This window comes from Scleropages formosus, chromosome 2 (assembly GCF_900964775.1).
Source record: "Scleropages formosus chromosome 2, fSclFor1.1, whole genome shotgun sequence".
NCBI classification, from domain to species: domain Eukaryota; kingdom Metazoa; phylum Chordata; class Actinopteri; order Osteoglossiformes; family Osteoglossidae; genus Scleropages; species Scleropages formosus.
Genome location: NC_041807.1, coordinates 33377018 through 33399713, shown reverse-complemented (window position 1 = coordinate 33399713; position 22696 = coordinate 33377018). Strand labels below are relative to the sequence as shown.

Below are 22696 nucleotides of genomic sequence, written 5' to 3'. Positions count from 1 at the left end.
TGTAATGAATACTACCTGTGCGTCCTTTTTCACCCCATCTGAACCCAAAGTGCTGCACGCCACAGTATTATTAGTGATATTGTTATTACTATTACTGTTTTAAAGGTCAAAGAATAGACACCTGAAATCTGCCCTTGAAGGAAGAGTTGGAGCTGGTGCTGGGCATCGAGTCTCTCTTGCTGGCTGTCCTGGGGGAACCTGTAGAGGTAACAGCAACGAGTGTGTGAAGACACTATCCAGTCAGCTTACAGCTTTGCAAACAGCCCACAGAATAAAGAGAGATCAGTTCCCAGAGCTGTAATTTAGAGACAAAAGAGCGGATTTCCGCTGGTCTTCGGAGCCAAAAATGTGAGTCAAGTGACATGTTACTCTCCCCGCAACCCCCACCCCCCACATCTGCGCCTGTCCATGGGATCGATTCGAAAGCAGCTTCTGAGTATCTTCTTGGACACTTGATCATGTGGTTAAGTCACTCTGCAGTTCAGCAATTAGGTCAAACCTGGACCATCTGTGGCCCTTCTTCACTCTGCACTTTGTCGCCCGTTGACAACAGAAGGCAAACGGCAGCGCATTAAATCACAATTGAGCCGTACAACTGCTGAGGACTGTTGGTAAATAAGAATTATTTGAAAGATGCTCCAAATCAGGACCAGGAAGCTCAAAGAAATGTAGTAAACAAAACTGCTCGCCCTGTTTTGATAAGTCTTCATGACTGGGATTCTACTTAAAGTGCATCTTGTAACACCACTTAGCAAACACTTGCTTTATGGCCTTATTCAGGAAACCTCACAGTAACCTAATGTTTTAATGTCAGAATTGTTAAGGTAATGATATTTCTGCATCTACAAATTCACTTTTTGTATTTAAAAAAAAAAAAAAAAAAAAAAAACCCATAGAATTATATTTAATAGTGCAGATGGAGCTGATGGACATACCTGCCACAGCAGAGTCACTTAGTGTGCCGAGACTGTCATCCCTCTCCGGAATGAGTGGCTGGAAAACAGGAACAAAGTGTGACCATTCGTTTGAACAGAGACACCGTGGATCCGAGGAAAGCGAACCCACATTTGTTATGGACTCGCTGGCCCTGGGGTCGAGGTCAGGTTTGAGGTCAGAGTCCATTTACCAGAGGTCAGTCCCTTGATCATAGGACTTATGGTCAAACTGGTTCCAACCAAATTTACTTACCTAAACTGGTCTATTAGTTTGTGATTTAGCCAAATTTACCACCAAATACTTTTGAGCATTTTAGGACATTTTGACATCTTTGCACCATCCTGACTTTACTGTAGTTTGTGAAGAGAAGACAACTGTTCTCAAGCATTGCAAAGGCTGCCGTGACACATTACGTTAATGTCACTTCAATTAAGCATAACGGTGACTGAAGCAAAAAAAAAAAAAAAAAAAAGCAAGCCCCACAGTGAAAAAAGTTGTGACTTAATGCAATGGGGTCAGATGGGTCTACACTGCCATGGTCACGCTTCCACATGGGCGCAACAGAGGGCAGCTGGGGCTGAGCCTCTTAATCGGAGACCCCTTGCGCTGAGGGTCCATCTGGTGTTGGAAGGCCATTGCTTTCCACATTCAATAACTTCCACTCAGCTTCCCTCAGGCTCTTTGTGTCGTCCTTATTGACCTTTTCCAGGACACTTCTTATCCAAAGATCTAACTGTATATCTGAATTTCAAAGACCTTTTTAATGGAATCAATGACATTTCAGTCATCGACATGTCGTGCCCATGTTTGGTGGCCTTATTTTACCTTCAACATCACCAGTACCTTGCTTATAATTACATTGGCAGGACGGAACAGTCAAGTTGAAAACACTAAGAAAATTTAAAACTCTGATGTCTGTGACCAGACAAATTAATCCGAAAAGTAGAACTATCCGGTTTGATATTGGAGATCAGACTCGTCACCTTGGAGAGGAAGTAATTCCCCAAGCAGTCAACACACCCCACGAAATGGGCGCATGTCAAGGGCAGGGCCATGCTGGCAAATTCACACATACAATATCCAGAGCCCCGCATCATAATCAGATTTCCTCTCATTACTCCAACGAGCCTTTTGGCTTCTGGAAGATGACTCAGCGTGCTGATTTGTTGGGACATTTTGTGAAAGCACTCCGTTTTCAAATCACTGGAAACACACACGTCATGGGGAGCAACGGGGCAGGGAGGGGGCAAAGGGAAACCTATTGACCAAAACGAACAGCCAGAGAAGGTCCTCAGATGACCGGCTGCACACTGCCAGCCAGTGTGAATTTGACCAGAAGCTTGACCCCAGCTCCCTTGGGAGCGCGCATCAATCGTCCACGGAAGGAAGGAAGCAGCTGTTCTGGGCCATCCCAGGGGGCCGGTTGTGAGCACAGCAAGGCCCTCGTTCTGCATGATGATCCAATTGAGCCTCTAGGTTCAAATACATTTAAATTAAATAAAAGCACAGTTTCATTACTGGCTCCAGTCGGGGCATAAAGTCTCTTTCTGCTGCGAACGTGAGCAGTGCTGCGGATCAGAGGGTGTCTGCATCTGGTTAATGTGAGGGGAACGGGAGGGAATGTGTGGGTAATTTGCAACGGTTCAGTGCACGTTGCTTCCCTTATGTACGCAATATATAAACCGTGATTTTCGTTTCAAGCTGTTCCACACTATAGACATCAGGACAAGGAGGCTATAAACCAATCAATCGTTTAATAACTCAGACCGTGAGCTCTCACAGGCCACTATCAGGGAATTACGGTCGGCATGGCGGCACAGCAAGTAGCACTGCTGTCTCACAGTGCCTGGGTGGTACGAGAGGGCATGGGTTTGATCCCCACTCAGTCTGTGTGGAGTCTGCATGTTCCCCCCATGTCTGTGTGGGTTTTCTCCAGGTGCTCTGGTTTCCTCCCACAATTCAAAGACATGATGTTCAGGTTCCCCCATAGTGTGTGAGCAACAGAGAGAATGTGTTCCACTGATGTATGGATGAGTGACCCAGTGTAAGTAGTGTATCTAGCAGTGTAAGTCACCACGGTGAATAAGGTGTGTGGGCTCATAACACTACAGAGAGTTCATTGGAAGTTGCTTTGGAGAAAAGTGTCTGCTAAATAAAGAAATGTAAATGTTTAACTGCAAGTTAGGAAGATCAAAATTCTCCATTTACCAAGGGGTCCGTCACTGGGGACGACTGAACGACCTCTGTTCCCGATCCTGGGGTCTCCGACGTGTTGTTGGGGGGATTTGCAGGCGTGTGCTCTTGATAAAGTAAGTTGCGCAGTTTTTCATCCAGGGTCTTGATGGTGTTGTCCACAAATCCAACTTTTGGGGGTCCCTCCCCATCAGACTCACCCGGCCCAGGCTGCTGGGAGGGGCCAGGGCCTGACACGGCTGCCTGGGGGGCCAACGCAGGACTCTGTGGCTGAGAAGAGGACTTAGCTCCACCCACTGATGACTGCAGGGGTGTGGCAAAGGGCTGCTGCAGGACCACAGGCTGCTGGGGAGGGTCACCTTGGCTCAAGAGGGGCTCCCCAACTATTCCTGCAGACTGGGTAGGCGGAGGTGGTGCCGGCACACCCACATCCAAGGACAGGGGTGGGACAAGGGGGCAACACGGGAGGTCGGACACCACTGCAGTGGCGCAGGTGATTTCTGCAATGTGCTGCATGGTGTGGCCTGGCAACAGGGGGTCATCTGCAGACACAGTGCTCAGCAGGCTGTCAGCCTCCCCAGTGCCCACGCTGGACTGTAGCAGCTGGGATTTCCCTTCGTCTATGTTGCTACTGGGGTCGTGTGCTGTGGAAGTGGCTGAGGTCATCAGCGAAGGTGAGGAGGTGTGGCTCTCAGCCCTCCCAGCCTGGGCACTCGGCTCTGGCTCTGGAGACACAGCCAGAAGAGAACAAATGTAAGGGAAGCCTGCAGACAGAGACAGACAGCACATCCTTCACACAGCTCATTACACTGACTGCATCCCAGCGGTCATTCCGACAGCGGTCACGCATGATGAAAACGGAAAAATATTTGATAGTGGCTCAGTAGACAAAATGACATCTGAATACATTTACATTTATTCATTTAGCAGGCATTTTTTATTCAAAGTAACATACAACTGTTTAACTAATTAGTATTTAACTGATGTTCTATCCAACAGTGCTAGACAATCTGTGCTGAACTCCCTATGACCAATCTGAGACCCAGAAAAGTGGTTTTGGATATATTTGTATGACTTCTTCCACATTGCCTAACCCCCATCCCTAAACAAGTGACATTATTTAGAAGGAGAACATGTTTTGGAAGAGGTGTATGAGATCTCAACATTGTACCATATACAGTTTGGGAGACATATCTAAAAACATGTGTCCTCTGGAGTGGACATAAACATCTCAGGAGGATACAGCAGAGCAATGAAAGTCATATCCAATCACACACTAAGGGCAATTTAGATTCTCCGGTTCATCCGAAAAACATCTTTGGACAGTGTGCAGAAACCAGAGCAGCCTGACAAAACCTACGTGAACAAGGTGAGGACATGCAAACTTAGCATAGAGAGCAAGATTCAAACAGACAGCCTGAACTCCCACAGGAGTTGTGAGTCACCAGCACTGTGGTTTGACTGGGCTGGTTTAATTGTCTTAGATAATACATTGATGATGCTGTGTGTGAGTTTATATGAGACTAATGGTGTGTGTCTGAACACACACTCCTCACCCTTTGGCACCACATGCTGTGCGGCTGACGAGGCTACAGATGAGGTCTTCCTCTCGTCAGGTGGCAGAGACTCAACCACAGGGCAAATAATGAACCACCTCTTCCCGGTGTGGAGAACTGCCGGGCATCAGAGAACAAGACAGACAGGTTATATGCCGCTGCAGGTCTTGCTGATTTACACTGTCTACATTCATTCTTAGGCAAAGTCAAGTGCGAACCGTGCAGAATTGACATTCCTTTCACTTAAAATAAAAATAAAAAAAAAGATACATGATCTGGAGATTCCTTCATAAAACCATAAAATTATCTGCTGCAACTAGTACATTTGCAGATGTGAAATATTTCTAGAATGTTCCATCCATGGAAGCAGCTTGATTACATAACATTTTGAGCAGACGTTCAGTGGTGTTACCGTTCTGCTGATAGACGGCCTGGCTGATTTGGGGCTGCGGGGTCTTGGCGCTCTGGAACAGAAGAGGGACGTAAACCAGCAAGTTCCAGGGAAATACCATCACCATCACACCGCCGCCACGCATCCATACCTCTCCCCCTGGGAAGCTACCCGACAGGCCTTGCTGGGGGCTTGCGCCCTGATCTGAACTCCTCTCCCCCTCGGTGTCTTCGCTCAACATGTCCTCTGCCTTGTCCATGATGTCCTTCAGCTGCTCAATGAAGACCTCCTTCTCTAGCGGCAGGATGAAGTCATTCTCCACCTGAGGGCATAGGCGTACAGTATCTGCAGCAATCGTATGTACCGCGGTATTTTCCCCGCAGGAGTTCACCAACAATGAGGGGTTTAGGAGCCGTTTTAGAAGTCTGGGAGAATGTGACGTCTATCCACCGGCAGTGTCAAAAAGATGTAGGGGGAAGGGGGGGGTCGAGTCAACAGCGATATTAATACCACTGAAACCCAGCAGTATACTCACCATAGTACAAACAGCAAAAGCATTTTCACGACAGGCAGGGTGAAAATACACCTATTTATTTTTCATAAATATCCTTCTAGCTTCAGGGAAATGCCCATTTTTGTCTTAGAAAAATTCTGAAGTCCTAGTCACATTATAATATAAGACTGAACACGAGTAATAAACTTCAGTGCTTTTGCCGCAGTGCTGCGAACGATCAGCGCTCTCCCGCGGTCCCCAGGGACCTCCCTCGTGTATTCTGCTTTTCATTCAAGCCAGTGTTACTTTCATCTTTCCATCAGCACAACCTCTCACAAAAAAATGAAGGAAAAGAGAGAAAAAAAAAAAAACGTGTCAGCTTATGGTAAGGATTCAATCAAAGCTTATATTAAACCGAATTATGAACACAGCTAAAGAAAAACGGACTAAAAGTAGCATTTGCAGGGGTTCCTCACCGAAAGGCTTGTTCTTATTCGGCGTGTGGGACAGACTGAACGCTGAAAAAGTGATGGGTTTGTATCAACCAGCAGCGGCATTCATTCTGACTGATTTACTCAGTAGTGCGAGAACCTGCCAGTAACTTATACATATTCTAAATGTTATCAGCACCTTGTCTAATTTATCAGCTAAACTACTTGTAATATACAATTAATACAGAGAAAATGCGTACTTGTCCACTTATTTGTAATACAATCGTGTCTCTCATTTTTATTTATTCATTTATTTATTTATGGAAGTAAATCGCAAGGTGTTGCTTGGTTGGCTTACAGGAATTGTGTTGTGAAAGTTACAGATGGAACATTTTTACATCTCCTTCGCTTTCATAGCACTTGCTGCCTCCACACCCTCTGCGACATCCGGCCGTCAACACGAGACGACGCGCGTGTGTATTCGAACACAGAGGGTGCCGATACAGGTCTACCTCGGACATGGCGCACAGGCGCGATGCAGACGCATCGGGGCGGTCAGATGGGGGTTTCGCAACCTACCATGTAAGTGGCAATCTCCTCGGGAGCGTCGCCATCCAAGTCAAACTTGAAGGTCACCATCTTGTGATTGTGTGTCTCCAGTTGGCACTCCACCATTTTGTCGCCGGTGTTGCACACCTGAAAGAAGGAAGAAGACATTCGGGACCCACCAAGGAAGAGAGATGGCGAGTAGAAATAGAGAAGGTCAGCTAATCTGCCTTTCAGGCCACCATGCAGACATCTCATTCAATATCAAGCCACTGATGAAATCAGGACGACAAATCTCACACACACACACACACACACACACACACACACACACACAGAGAGTCTGAAACCGCTTGTCCCATGTGGGGTCGTGGAGAACCGGAGCCTAACCCGGCAACACAAGGCTGGAGGGGGAGGGGACGCACCCAAGACGGGACACCAGTCCATCACAAGGCACCCCAAGCGGGACTCGAACCCCAGACCCACCAGAGAGCAGGACCCAGCCAAACCCGCTGCGCCACTGCGCCCCCTTTTGGATGACATATTATGGAAATAATTTGAAGTTTATAGGAAATGGTACAGACTTATCACATTGACTCCTTGTGTTAAATCAGGGTGATTATATACTTAGTTCCAATCAATTCCATTGGCTTTCCAGTACCATCAACATAGATATTTGGAACATATGGTCGCTTGCCGTCAGCTAGCTTTTTACCCGATTCACTCCAAGAACATGGCCGTCTAACCCTGTAGCAGACAATGAACAGATGGACCTACTCATTGTTTTTGCTACGTTCATTGCTTTAGGGGTGTGAAGCCACTCTTGAGACTTTCCTTTCCCCAAGTGGTTCAGCACAGAGGTGATGGAGTGGTCTCCATGGGGGTCAGACTCACATTGAGCATGGTCAGCTTGGGCTTGCTGCTGCGCTCCTGCCGCGAACGAGTACGGGCGGACCGCCGGTGGTGCTTCCGTGTCTTGCCCTCTGCCTTCCCGCCACCAGAAATTCCCTCACAGCCATCGCTCATCTCCATGCCCGAGGTGGCGTCCGAGTTGACGCTGCAAAGAGAGAGGACCACCTCAATGACCATCTCCTGCAGTCGGTCTGAATGTCATACCTTACGCTGAATTACACACTCCTAGAAATTCAAAATCAGGGTTCATTTCATGCCCCATCATCAAATATCATCAATATATTCATGATACACTGTCATTTCTGATACACCTTTTTGGTGCTTGGCCATGGGAGTCAAGAGAGGAAAAACTATATGTGTAAGATACTGTACCTGTCATAGTTGTAGTTATGCAATGGCACCTGTTTTTCTGGTACAGAATCCTAGGGGAAAAAAAAGGGATAAAATAATAAATTTCAGAATGATTATGATGTGCAGAGAAAGGAAAAGGTTGTGTGTGACTGTGCGTTATGATGAATGTGTGTGTATTTCTTTTGCTATTCCCTGAGGGAATATTACTGAACAAAGTCCCCCCGCAAGAATAACACCAGCAAATAGACATAACACAAAGGCAAAATGCATAAAAAAAATTAGTCAGCTTTAAAAAAAAAAAAAAAAAAAAAAAGCGTTATCTTTCTCGTTCATTTTCATATATTTTCAAGTGTTACTAGGGTGGAATCATTTATTCTATGAAAGTGAGTCAGTGTGGGTTGCATGCAGCGAAAACAAAAATGCGTGTGTATGTGACTGGGCTGAGAGAGACTGTGTGGGACAGCGTGGTTTGTCGTGTGTGTGCGAGACAATCTGCATGCTGTTTTGTTTGTGCATGACCGGGTATGTGGCCGTTTGCACGTGTGCAGTCGCCATACCTCCTGACTGACGCCCCCTGGGGCTGTGGCAACGTGGGGCTGCTGACTCAGAGCCTGGCTGTTGGCAAGGGCAGCTGCTGTCTGGGTGCCAGCGGACTGCGCAAACGCCGCCTGTTTATGCTCTGCCGCAGCTGCAACTGGCTCAGCATCCACAGCACTCTTCACTGGTGGCGAAGGGGCCGCAGCCTGGCCCCAGGGGACAGGAGCTGGTACCTGCGGCACGCTCGGATGGCCGGGGGGGTCTGTTGGGTGGCTGCATGGAATCTGTCCACTTGTCTGAGAAGACACGCACCCAAAGGGACACGGACATTGGATGCTATTACAAACCCAGTGAACTCCCTCAACAATACAATGCAGCTCATCATTGGCAGTGCAACTCGGGGATCCTTATCCGTGTCACAGGGATCAGACAGGCACACAGTAGTCCAGGCTCTCAGCTGGATCAGCGGTTCACCATGCTTGCACTGGTGGGCTGATGTGAGTTTGGTTTCTATTTTTTTTTTTATGCCACTCAGAGATTGCTACAATAAGTCAATCGGAGATCTAATTTGTTCACTTCTTAAACATGCGAGTAGAGCACAAATCAGCATATAACCAGTCCGTAAAGACTGCGCACTCAGATGGACGTGCATTTATAGTCCACCTGTCACTATGCACACACACTTATCGATGTTCACTGTAAAAGGCTGGATTCCTGATCCTATAGTTCAGAAAAGAACCACTGCAGCTGTAGTTACCTGCCCAGGAAGCTCAGAAACAGGCAGAGCTCTTTCAGGTACAGAGGGTGGGATTACGCTGGGTATGAGGGGGAGGGGTGGAATGTGGGTGGTTCCCATGGGTGGGGCCTCAGGGGCCACAGCCCGCTGAGGGACACAGGCATAGATAGGCTGCTGCTGCACCTGGCAAGGCATGGCCATCGCAAGCAGGGGAATGGGTGGAGGGGCACCCCCTGGTGGCAGACCAGGGACCAAAGAAGTGGGAGCCAAGGGGACAGGGGGGTGGGCAGGAACACTCTGGCTGGGGGAGAAGTAGGTGCCAGGCATGGGGGCGGCGCTGGTGCTGGGAAAGCCAGGGTGGTGAGGAGCAGTGGGAGGATAGAAAGGTTCACATCCAGCAAGAGGAGTCCCTGTTGGATTGACAGGGTATCTTGGAGGGAGCTGGAATGGGAGAGCGAGAGAGAGAGAGAGAGAGAGAGAGAGAGAGAGAGAGAGAGAGAGAGAGAGAGAGAGAGCAGACTTAGATGCCGCAAGCCTGTACAGAATAATCTCCTGAACACTGGCTCATTAACACAAACTAGCACTAATCCCATTACATAACCAAACACGCGCGCCGTTGGCAGAGTCCAACACTAGACTTGGATTTATCTGCCCATACAGTCCTGTTACAGAAATGTTAAATAGGATGTCATTTTCATGCAAATTAAGTGATGGTATAATCACAGATCAGTCAACTGGATTCAATGAGTCAGCAGAAAGCAGAGCTGTAGAGAGAGCAGAGAGGGTTACCTGTGCTAAGTGTGTCAACGGCAGCGTTGTGGACACCTGCAGGGGTTGGAGTACAGAGGGTGAATGGGTGGAGGGTCGCAGGGGCGGCTGGAAGGGTGGAGGGTGATTTAGGCTCTGCTGGAGGTTCTGTCTGTCAATGTTGGTTTGGGACAGGCTGTGCCCTGTGGACAGCTATGGAACGTAGCAAGGGAGAAGGAGAAAGCGGAGGGGTCATGATAAAAGAGATGAGTAAAACATGCCCATACATATCCTGTCACTGGGCAACTTCATCCGCCCCGATGCCACAGGAAGAAACAAACTGCTTTCAATAACCATGAACTTAACAGCCAAGTTAGGTATTAACATGCTACATTTATTCTGCCAAAACCCCCCCACACACACACACACACACACACACACACACACACACACACACACACACACACACCATCTGAAACCACTTGTCCCGTACGGGGTTGTGGGCAACACAGGGCATAAGGCTAGAGGGGGCACACCCAGGACGGGACGCCAGTCCATCGCAAGACACCCCAAGCGGGACTCGAACCCCAGACCCACCGGAGAGCAGGACACGGTCCAAGCCACCGCACCACCACCCGCTGGTAAGTAGAAATTCTGGACAAACTGCAGTTTTCAGAATAGTTTTTCACATCAAAACCTTTTACTTTCACTTAAGTACAGTAGTAATACAGCACGGTGCGAAAAGGGGGCAATGCTGGTACAACGTAGTGTCTGAACTGCGTTTTCAGAGGTGGGTTTGAACCCGGCTCAGGGTGCGCAGTGACTGCACGCTCTCCACGTCTCTGCAATCCAAAGACATGCGTGGAAGAAGGCAATGCTGTTCCACTGCTGTGGATCACAAATTATTAGAGTACTGCATATCATGTACACTCAACACGACATGAGTGGAGCATTAATACCATAAAGGGTTAACATTTCTCTGCGCAATGAGACCGATCAGAGTTTGGCTCTCACAAATATGAGGTTAGTGCAGAGTTTTTATTTTTAAGGACACTTTTCCATACTGTGAGCACTGAATTTTATAAGAGCTAAGCAGGGCTTTATTGTTTTCACCTGAGTTTTGTGGCGATTTACTCCTATTTTATTCACTTTCAGCATAAACTATCCTGGCACGCTCCTAAAATAGTAAGTAAGTAAGTAATAAAGGTTTGAAGAGAGCTGTAAAAAAAGTTTTACAGGTTCAAGAAATCACTCATATAAATATGCTGAAAGTATCAGTTTGCCTATTACTGCTGCTACAGAGTTGCAATGAAATTTGTCTGTAAACTGTAAAGCCACATTCCAGAAAGTTCACAAAGGCACATTTACATTTATTCACCTGGCAGATGCTTTTCTCCAAAGCAACTTAAAATGAACTCTATGTAGTGTTATCAGCCCACACACATTATTCACCGTGGTGACTTACACTGCAAGATACACCACTTACATTGGGTCACTCATCCATACATCATTGGAACACACTCTCTCTGTCACTCATACACTATGGGAACCTGAACAGCCTGTCTTTGGAGTGTGGGAGGAAACCAGAGCACTTGGAGGAAACCCACGCAGACACAGGGAGAACATGCAAACTCCACACAGACTGAGCAGGGGTCAAACCCACGTTTTCTCATACCACTCAGGTGCTGTGGGACAGCAGTGCTACATATGGTATGTTGATATTAAGGTATGTTAATATTTATCAATATGTTAATGCTAATATGCTACTTGGGGGGTGGCGTGGTGCAGCGGGTTCGGCCAGGTCCTGCTCTCTGGTGGGTCTGGGGTTCGAGTCCTGCTTGGGGTGCCTTGCAACGGACTGGTGTCCTGTCCTGGGTGCATCCCCTCCCCCTCCAGCCTTATGCTCTGTGTAGGCTCCTGCTCGTCGTGACCCCATTTGGGACAAGCGGTTTCTCTGTGTGTGTGTGTGTGTGTGTGTGTGTGTGTGTGTGTGTGTGTGAGAGATATGCTACTTAACATGCTAATTGCACTCAGTCACCCTCTCATGTTTGTCAGGGTCACGGTGGTCCAGAGCCCATCCTGGATGAGACACCAGTCCGTTGCAGGGTAGCCACATGCACACAGCACACACTCACCCATTCACACACTATGGGCAATTTAGTGTCCAATTCACATGAACTGCTTGACTTTGGAGTGTGGGAGGAAACTCATGTAGAAACGAGAACATGCAAAGTCACACAGACTGAGCTGGATTGAAACTTTTGCCCAAACAGCCCAGGAGCTGTGAGGTGGCAGCGCTGCCCCCCGCTCTACTGTTCTGCACTGGCAGCTGCACATGCCTTGTAAATGAGAAAGTAATGCTCAGCAATGGCAGTACTCAAGTTATATTTTTTGGACGTTAATTTTATTTTGTTGAATTATCTACCATTTTTCTACATTAAAAAGGCTGTTGACAGCATTTATTAGACCTTTAAAATTATTCTTAAATTAAAAATAAAAAATATTAAAAAAATCTTTGCATACTTATTCTGTGAAATTAGGCATGTACCGTAACGCAATTTTTAATGCAACTTCCAAGTACTGAAAACAAATGTTTCTAATTTTATAGTAAACGGGGTTCCCCCCCCCCCTTTTCTTTGACATTTATTTATTTAGCAGACGCGTTTCTCCAAAGCAACTTCCAATGAACTCTATGTAGTGTTATCAGCCCACACACCTTATTCACCAAGGTGACTTACACTGCTAGATACACTACTTACAATGGGTCACTCATCTATATATCAGTGGAACACATACACACTCTCTCTCTATTACTCACAGTCTATGGGGGAATCTGAACAGCATGTCTTTGGACTGTGGGAGGAAACCAGAGCACCTGGGGGAAACCCATGCAGCGGGGGAAAACATGTAAACTTCACACAGACTGAGTGGGGATCGAACCCATGTCCTATCGCACCACCCAGGTGTTGTGAGACAGCAGCGCTACTCACTGTTTCACCGTGCCACCCAAAACACACACAATATGCTACCGGGTCGCGTCTGTGTATAGATACTCGTCTCCACACAAAATCTACACGACATCCCAGCTTTTAACTTTTGTACTTTTCCTCCACTACATCCCAGTGGAACCAGCAGTTTGGCTGTGTGTGGGTTTTCCAGCCTAAAAGGCATACTAGTTGAACAGCCACCATAACCCTGCAACATATGCTGGCTACACATCCACCTACACTACACACCTAAACTTCTCTTGTAAAAAATACCCTGCTGCATATATAGATAAATAAATTTTAAATAGGTTAGGATACCAACCTGACAATGTAAGGTGCCTTAGGAAAAGATGTAAAATAATGTTTGATAATACCTAGAGGACAGTGATCTTTTTTTTTTTTTTTAATTTATTTGTTTAGTCTAACTGATATTTGATTTTGTTGGCACAGCAGATTTAATTAATTAAAGAGACACAAGAATATATTTTTCCATGAGTTAAAACGGTAAATTGAAGCTGTTACCATTGCTAGTGGTTCAGAACATTAGAAAACTTTATTAATACAGTGCCTTATCAAAGGAAACTGATACCAGAGTATTTTTTTGACCTGATACGTATTTACTCCCCTTCATGGATTGGGGCCTTGGCGTGGTGGAAGGGCTTGCGTGATCTAGGGATCTCCAGAGCTATATCGTCGGGAGCATTATGCTCCTGGTAGGGCCTCCCAAGGCGAACAGGTCTGGAGTGAAGATCCAGACTAACACGATCCAAAAGCCTCCATGAAAAATGGAAACAGAAGAACGTTTACCCTGCCCGGAATAGGGTCACCAGGACCTACCCCTGGAGCCAGTCCTAGGCGAGCGCCTGGTGGCCAGGCAGCCCACGTAGCACGGCTGGGCTCAGCAAGATCCAGCATGGGGGTCCGGTGCTATGTTCACCTGGCGGCGGGAGGGGGAGGGGTGGCGCATGGCATCACCGCCCCTCGCGACGAAAACTGGCTCTTGGTACGTGGAATGTCACCTTACTTGGGGGGAAGGAGCCGGAACTGGTGCGGGAGGTTGAGATATACCAACTAGATATAGTTGGGCTCACCTCCACTCACAGTGTTGGCTCTGGAACCAAACTCCTCGATAAGGGGTGGTCCCTCTCCTACTCAGGAGTTGCACAAGGTGAGAGGCGCCGGGCAGGTGTGGGGATACTCACAAGTCCCCAGCTGGCTGCCATACAGTTGGAGTTTGCCCCGGTGGACAAGAGGGTCGCCTCAATGGGACTTAGGGTCGCAGAGAGGAAAACTTTGACTGTTGTGTGTGCTTATGCACCAAACAGCAGTTCAGAGTATTCGGCCTTCTTGGAGAAGGTGGGAGAGGTCCTAGACAGGGCCCCACCTACAGACTCCATTGTCCTGCTGGGGGACTTGAATGCTCACGTTGGCAATGACTGGGAAACCTGGCGGGGGGTGATTGGGAAGAACGGCCTACCCGATCTGAACCAGAATGGTGAAATGTTATTGGACTTCTGTGCTAGTCATGGTTTGTCCATAACAAACACCATGTTGGAACACAAGGATGATCACAAGTGTACTTGGTATCAGAGCTCCTTGGGCCAAAGGTCAATGATCGACTTTGTAGTCGTTTCTTTTGACCTGAGGCCACATGTTTTGGACACTCGGGTGAAGAGAGGTGCTGAGCTGTCAACTGACCACCATCTGGTGGTGAGTTGGATCAGATGGCGGGGAAAACTGATGGACAGACCCAGTAGGTCCAGATGTTTAATGAGGGTGTGCTGGGAACGACTGTCAAAGGACGTTGTCCGGAATGATTTTAACTCACACCTCCGGGAGAGCTTCTCCCATGTCCCGGAGGAAGTAGGGGACATGGAGTCTGAATGGACCCTGTTCAAAACCTCCATTGTGGAAGCAGCCAGGCACAGCTGTGGCCAAAAGCTTGTTGGTGCCAGCCAGGGCGGCAACCCAAGAACCCGCTGGACACCGGTGGTGAGGGAAGCCGTCAAGCCGAAGGAGGCGGCCTTTAGGGCCTGGTTGACTCTGGGGACTTCTGACTCAGCAGAGATGTACTGGAAGGCAAAAAACGCAGCAGCGGCTGCGGTTGCAGAAGAAAAATCCAGAGCATGGGAGGAGTTTAGAGAGGCCATGGAAAATGACTATCGGTCGGCCTCAAAGAGGATCTGGAGAACCATCTGGTGGCTCAGGAGAGGTCGGAGGAGCTTCGGTCAAGCTGTGTTCAGCAGGGGTGGAGAAACTCTGACCTCTGATGAGGACACTGTCGGGAGGTGGAAGGAGCACTCTGAAGAACTCTTAAACCCGAGTGATATGCCTCCCTTACAGAAGTCAGGGCCAGAGGCTTTTGGGCTGTCAGAGCTCATTTCCCTGGTGGAAGTCACTGAGGTAGTTGGTAAGCTCCATAGTGGCAAAGCACCGGGGGTGGACGAGATCTGCCTGGAAATGCTTAAGGCCCTGGATGTTGCAGGGCTGTCATGGTTGACACGCCTATGCAATGTTGCATGGACCTCAGCGACAGTGCCCTTGGATTGGCAAACTGGGGTGGTGGTCCCTACCTTTAAGAAAGGGGACGGGAGAGTGTGTACTAACTATCGGGGCATCACACTTCTCAGCCTCTCTGGGAAAGTCTATGCCGGGGTGCTGGAGAGGAGGCTCCGGCCGATAGTTGAACCTCAGATTGAAGAGGAACAATGCGGATTCTGCTCTGGCCGTGGAACAGTGGACCAGCGGACCAGCTTTTTACCCTCTCACAGATCATTAAAGGGGCATGGGAATTTGCTAATCCAGTCTACATGTGTTTTGTGGACTTGGAGAAGGCCTATGACCATGTTCCCCAGGAAATTCTGTGGGAGGTGCTTCGGGAGTATGGGGTACCGGGGCCACTACTGCGGGCCATTCGGTCCTTGTACATACGGAGCGAAAGCTGTGTCTGCATACTCGGCATCAAGTCAGGCCTGTTCAGTGTGGGTGTTGGACTCCGCCAAGGTTGTGCCTTGTCTCCACTCGTGTTTGATTTTCATGGACAGGATATCAAGGCGCAGTCGAGGTCAGGAGGGCATTCTGTGTGGGAGTCGGAAGGTGACGTCTCTGCTTTTTTGCGGATGATGTTGTTCTTTTGGCACCGTCACAGGGTTGCCTCCAACACACACTGGAACGGTTTGCAGCCGAGCGGGAAGCGGTGGGGATGAGGATCAGCACCTCAAAGTCTGAGTCCATGGTTCTCTCACGGAAAAGGATGGTATGCCCCCTCCAGGTAAGGGGAGAGTTTTTGCCCCAGGTGGAGGAGTTCAAGTATCTTGGGGTCTTGTTCACGAGTGAGGGAAGAAGGGAGCGTGAGATCGGCCATAGACTGGGAGCAGCGGCAGCAGTAATGCGGTTGCTGTACCGGACTGCAGTGGTGAAGGGGGAGCTGAGCCATAAGGCGAAGCTCTCCATTTGCCGGTCGATCTACGTCCCTACCCTCACCTATGGTCATCAACTCTGGGTGATGACCGAAAGACTAAGATCGCGGATACAAGCGGCCGAAATGAGTTTTCTCCACAGGGTGCTGGGACTCACTCTCCGTGACAGGGTGAGGAGTTCGGACATCCGGGAGGAGCTCAGAGTAGAGCCGCTACTCCTTCAGATTGAGAGGAGCCAGTTGAGGTGGTTTGGGCATCTGATAAGGATGCCCCCTGGAAGCCTCCCTTTGGAGGTATACCAGGCACAGCCAACTGGGACAAGGCCCCAAGGTCAGCCCAGGACCCGCTGGAGGGATTATATCTCACAGTTGGCCTGGGAACGGCTGGGGATCCCCCAGGTTGAGCTGGAGGAAGTTGCGGGGGACAGGGGCGGCTGGGCCTCTCTGCTCTCCCTGCTGCCACCGCGACCCTTTTAGGACAAGCGGGACAGAAGATGGATGGATGGACGTCTTTACTCTCACTAAAGTAAATTTTTGGACAAGTACTTTTACTTGACTTTTTTTTTTTTTTTTTTTGAAAAAAGTAACAATATATGAGTATTGTTTTCAACTACTCTAAACACCTCTGCCTAACAGTCAGATAGGAAGGAAATTATATACATTGTGAAACAATCAGACCAGATCATCTCAACCAAAGTCACCTCTTTTAACAGACTGTCACAAAGTTAATTCTGGCATTTAAAGGCTGCTTTATTATGTATTATTTTCTCTGTAGTAAGTCTGATCTCATATGTAAAGAGTTTGTGTCCATTAAATCCAGGGCACCCCAAGAGGTACTTGGTAGAACACTGAATCAGAGATTCACCTGTGACTGCAAAGGTGTGGTGTGGATATTGTGTTTGAACCGTAAGAAAGGAAAACACCAGACAAAAAGTGGGAATAAAGTTCATTCAGAGCCAACAGAATACCTACTTGTGTTTTTACAGAGATCATTCTACAAAGAAGCCACCAGTGTCCTAAGTGACAAACCAATACTTCTCAACCCAGAGACAGACCTGCATGGTCTCTCAGTGTATGTCACCACCTATTTACTTTCAGCAAAGCTTTGACGACAAAGCGTTGCACAAGGATGCATACTAGAAGACACTTTCAACTTCTACAGAGGATATCCTGCAAATGACAGTATAACAGAAGTTTGCATTATGCACTTACCTGCTGGCAAAGTGGGACAGGTGGAACCTCAACGTGCTGCATAGTGGACGCAGCAGTTGGAAACGGCTGGGCAATATGTTGGCTATGTTGCACAGCTGATACTGTGGTTGCTGAGGTGTGTTCACGTGGCAGAACTGGCTGTGGAACAGATGGTACAGCTGGAAAGGTCTGTGCCACTGGGTGACTTGGCTGTATAATGGATGATGTGGCTGGATAGGTCTGCGTAATTGGATGGGTTGGCATTGCAATGGATTCTGGAGCTGGATACATCTGAGCAGTTGGCTGGCTTGACATTGCAATGGATGCTGGAGCTGGATACGTCTGAGCAGTTGGTTTGCTTGGCTGTGCAATGGATTCTGGAGCTGGATACGTCTGAGCAGTTGGCTTGCTTGACTGTGCAAGGGATGCTGGAGCTGGATACATCTGAGTAGGTGGCTGGCTTGACATTGCAACTGATCCTGGAGCTGGATACATCTGAACAGTTGGCTGGCTTGACTGTGCAACAGATGCTACAGCTAAGCAGGCTTGCACAGTTGGCTGGGTTGGTTGTGGAATGCATGTAGAAACTGAGTAAGTATGTGGAGGTGCCAGGTTTATCTGGCAAATTGATACTGCAGGTGAATAGGTCGGCACAGTTGGTTGGCTTGGTTGCACAATGGATGCTGCTGCTGGGAAGGTCTGTGATGTTGAGTGGCTTAGTGGTAAAATTGATTCTGCAGCTGAACAGGTCTGCACTGTTGACTGGCATGTTGGTACAATGGTTGCTGGAACTGGGTAGACCTGCGCAGTTGGCTGGCTTGGCTGTACAACTGATGCTGCAGCTGAGAAGGTCTGTGCAGTTGGATGACTTGGCTGTGCAATGGACGCTGCAGCTGAGTAGGTCTGCACAGTTGGCTGGCTTGGTTGTACACTAGATGCTGCAGCTGAGAAGGTCTGCACAAGTAGTTGATTTGGCTGTGCAATGCATGCTGCAACCGAACAGGATTGTGCATTTGGCTGGCTTGGCTCTCTGGTGCTCATTGCAGTTGGGAATGCCTGCCCAGTCTGCTGGTAGGACTGATGAACCAGCAGAGGTGGTCCTGATGAAGCCTGGGTTGGAGCTACCAGCTTGCTGGACTGAAAGGCAATAGACCCATATTAGCAGGTTATTAGCAGAAAATCAGTTTTACTTCAGGAATACTATCAACCATTTGCTACAAAAAAAAAAAAATGCAAAGTTGCTGAGTAATGGAGACAATAAAAGGGTAAATTGAAGGCTGAAGTCAAGGGTGTTTTTTTCCAACAGAGAAGAGACAGAAACAGCGGACAGAGTCCTGTCTACATGCTCATGTTGTGGAGCAGAGTGAGCGGTGAGGAGGCGGTCAGTGAAGCAGAAAGACATTCAGGGGAACGTGGGAGAGAAGTTAATTGCAGTAGGCCTGGCACAGTCGTCTCGTAGGGACCAGCTGGAGGAAGAAAGGGACACAACGCAGAGCCTGTCCTAACGGGACAGAGGGATTCGCTTGGGTCCAAGTGCAAAAAACGCACGCCTTTTAAAGCACTGAGCAAAGCAGGAGAGGAGAGCAGAGTCTGCTCAGGAGCACAGAAGAGGAGTGCAGGCGAGTGCCGCCGCTCTATCAGCGCTGTGTCGGCCAGGATGACGGGACAGGAGGGTAGGCGGGCATGTTGAGCCCCCTTCCTCTGACGTACCATAACACTTGGATCGACCTCAGCTGCGTGGCCACTCATGTCGCACACTACCGTGAGTGGTGGAACAGCCTCCTCGCTGTGCCTGTGCCTGCCCCTGCTCTCGTCCTGGAGCTGAGGGTGCGGCCGTGTGGCTGCCTCCCCATGGCTGCAGGTGAGACGGTGAGTCGCCCTCTCTGTCCCACTGTAGGCTGGCAGGGAGCCGGACCGGCTCTTGGGGCCTATGATGTGCTGCAGTGACTTGTGCAGTAGGGAGAGCTCAGCGCTCTCCAAGGCACCTCTGTTGGCCAAGGTGGGCGTGCCATCTGTGCAGCCACAGAGGCGCTGTGGCCTATGGAGAGAGATGCAGGCGCGGCAGCATGGCGGCCCAGGTGTTGGGCTCAGCATGTGACCAAAGTCCGAGTGCCGACGCTCCAAGTGCTCCCCTGCTATTCCCCAGCTAGCCACTGGGGCGGTGCTGTTCTGCGCGACCGAGGGCTCCATGGAGGAGTCACTGTGCCGCCGGGACTCCCACAGCGGCACAGGGGTATGCAGCAGGAGGAGGGGTTTCAGAGTGCTGCAGTAGTCACCGTCACCTGTCTCATCCATGGGAGGTTCGTCTTCTTTTGCTGGCGGCCTCGGCACAGGGCTCACAGAACGGCAGCCAGGGGAGGGCGCCCTGCAGCAGCACGGAGGGGACTTTGGAGGGCGGAGATTCTGCGGGAGGCGGGTGCTGCTCTTCAGTGCCTCAATCAAGGAGGCACTCCCACGTCTGGTGTTCAGGCAGCCCTCCAACACGGCAGCACAGTGCCACGCCCCAGAGCAGTGGCAGCAGCCGCCGAAGCAGACAGGCTCCTGCACGATGCAGGGAAAGCCAGAGCGGAGCTGCTCACGCAGCGCAGTGCAGCGTGCCGCAGGACAGAAGGAAACCATTTAACTTCGGTCACCGGTAAAACACACAGAATAAATCAACCAGCAAATAAATCAACGTCCACAGAGAGGAGACGGCGTGATTAAGAGCTCTGCCGGAAAACAGCACCACGTTTGGACTGTTGCGTGAAAACCAGAGGAATTCACTCCTGTTTACCGTCTCAGGGCAGGAATGAGGAGAGTGGGCGTTTATGGGCACGGAGCGTGAGCTGAGATGGAGAGATTGTGAGAGCAAGAGTGAGAGATGCACTGATAGCTACAGACCTGCTGGGTGGCTGCAGGGATGGTGTCCAGCAGGGACTGATAGGGGACGCTGTGCTTGCTGCTGTGGGAGTCCGAATAGACAGTGGACCCCAGGCCGCTGTCAAAGGTGCCATCAGCTGCAGGGATGAGGGAACATGTGAGAACCTGTCAGACACACCATCTGCACTAGAAAGTACACAGTGATATGCCAAAATGCTAAAACATCTACATCTGAAAGTGTTCAAAGTCAGAAACTGAAAAACAAATGATCTACCTATTTAAACATATCCTATTCAGTGTCATATCTCATTTCCACCAGTATTCCATGGGTTTGTTTTTAAACCTATGAATATGATGCTTTAAAAAAAAAAAAAGTGTGTGTCATGTATGTAACATCTCTGACCGGTCAAGACCTTTGTGGCCCGTGGCCCACAGCGACTCGGACTCCGGCCCATTGCACAGCGGGCGCATAATGCAGAGCTCGTATCGGCTCTGCCGAAGATGACTCCTCTCGGATGTCGCACGCTGCCACTGACCATGACTCATGCCCAGGGTGAGGTGAAAATAGGGAGCAAAACATGGCCCTAGCAGGATGGATTTTAGACCCAAATAATAAAAAATCTGCCAAGACTTTCTGTCTAATTTGGGAAGTAAGATGGAAATAATGTACTTTATAATAAAGCTGTAAACCAACTGGTAAAAATTTTTGAAGTACATTTGTGGTTGTGTTCCTCCTCCTCCCCAGCAGCATGTTTAGAAGGAATGGCACTTTCTTGCAGTTCCACAAACTGAAATGCGAGTGACATATTTTGTCGAAAACGTAGCGGACTGCTGCTATTCACTGGTGCTCTCTGGCATGCTGCACGCTCACAGGCGCCTTGTTAACCACAGCAGGGCAGGAAAATGCAGGCCGACCGGCCAGAAGACAGTCCTATCAGTCACGCCTGACAGCTGGCACCCGGCCTGCTTTCAATGGTTTGGTGTGTGCGAGAACCAGTGCCTCACATGTGACAGAGGTGGCGCTGGCGGGCAGGTCACATTGCCGCACGTGCTGGTCTGCCTCGGGCTCCTCGGGTTCGGACGGGGCAGCCGGACACCCGGGAAGCGTAACCCCATCCGGGCCCCCCGGTTTCTCCACAACCCTCGGCTCCTCGCCATCCCGAATGGGGACCGTCCTCTCCCTCTTCCACTTGATCAGCGAGACGCGGTCGCGTATCGACTTCCCCACGATCTTGGCGTCGCTTTCGTGGAAGAAGCCCGACTCCACCTGCCGGGGAGGCACAGAGACGGGAGGCTCATCGCAAACAGCAAAGCAACGAAACGCAATGTCTGACGCACAAACGCACCCCTGTTGGGAAGCATGCGGCACAATGGCTAAGAACACAGATCTGTGACCTTAAGGTAATAAGCAAAGGTCAAGGAGGGGCCCTGTTGTGGTACCCTTGAGCATACCATTTAATCTGAATTGCTCCAGTAATCCACTCGCTCCAGATACCCAGCTGTTTAAACGGGTAAACACTGTTAAGCCTCTTTGTAGAAAAGGGTCAGCTAAGTAGCAGAAAAAGTCTTTTAAAAAAGCTTCTGTAGTGGGATACCCACTTTAATTTACACCCCTAAGCACTGCCCAATTTAAAATGTGCGACTTTACAGGTCCGCTATGTGAACGGACTGCAGCTGGTCCAAGAGCTCAGCAGCAAGGCAGAGACCTTCACCAGCTGCCCAATGACACAACAAAAGTCTGACCGCTGGCCCGCCAGTTGATCAATACCTTTGGCTCCTAGGAGCGGAGCGGCTGTCGCAGTGCAGCCTCCCCCACTCGCCACGCACAAATTATTGCATAACGCACAATTAGAGCAGGCAAATTTTCCTGCCCAGATGGGACAGTAAAAATCCAGAGAGAGGCTGGAGCGTACAAGTACCGGCTACGGCAGCCTGCTCTCCGGAGACTGCGTCTCACTGTCACCGCACATCAGGACAACACGCAGCCCGATCCCGCCCCTCCCCACCCCAAGCAGAAATTATGGTAAAAATAGTCTTCTCGGCAATGCGGCAGTCGAGGTGAACGGCAGTGGACGGAGAGAAAGCCCCCCCACCAGCCTGTAGGGGCCTGACAGGTCCCAATCCCCGCGCTGCAGCGAAACGCACGCAGACACAGCTCTTGGCACACAAAGAATGCACCCGCTGCATTCCTGCGTTGCTTTTCAGGTGGCGGCCAAGACGGAGACGTTCGCCTCAGTGCCATCTCGGCCTCTGCTTCACGGCCGAATGCCGTTCAACTCTCAACGACGACGACGACAACGACATCGTCGACAGCAGCAGCTACCCCGCGCTGTGACCACAAGGCAGGAAACACGTAGGAAACGTACCCGCTTTCAGTAACGTTAACGCGATTCACGGGTAATTCAGACTGAG

The 22696-nt window shown here is 49.5% G+C and overlaps 1 protein-coding gene across 5 annotated transcripts in view; it reads right to left on the bottom strand.

The window, feature by feature from the left end:
* LOC108940275 (serine/threonine-protein kinase WNK2) overlaps positions 1–22696 on the bottom strand; it is a 58362-nt gene that overhangs the window by 12452 nt on the left and 23214 nt on the right. For all 5 annotated transcript variants that reach the window (XM_018762291.2, XM_018762294.2, XM_018762292.2 and 2 more), the window contains 15 exons: positions 21290–21551; positions 20306–20421; positions 17447–18562; positions 9872–10042; positions 9104–9523; positions 8367–8642; positions 7831–7880; positions 7441–7603; positions 6580–6696; positions 5228–5398; positions 5098–5149; positions 4686–4802; positions 3145–3854; positions 936–993; positions 122–198 (listed from right to left, as the gene is read on the bottom strand). In XM_018762291.2, coding sequence (XP_018617807.2) covers positions 122–198; positions 936–993; positions 3145–3854; positions 4686–4802; positions 5098–5149; positions 5228–5398; positions 6580–6696; positions 7441–7603; positions 7831–7880; positions 8367–8642; positions 9104–9523; positions 9872–10042; positions 17447–18562; positions 20306–20421; positions 21290–21551 — 3876 coding nt within the window. The remainder of the gene's footprint in view (positions 1–121; positions 199–935; positions 994–3144; positions 3855–4685; positions 4803–5097; positions 5150–5227; positions 5399–6579; positions 6697–7440; positions 7604–7830; positions 7881–8366; positions 8643–9103; positions 9524–9871; positions 10043–17446; positions 18563–20305; positions 20422–21289; positions 21552–22696) is intronic.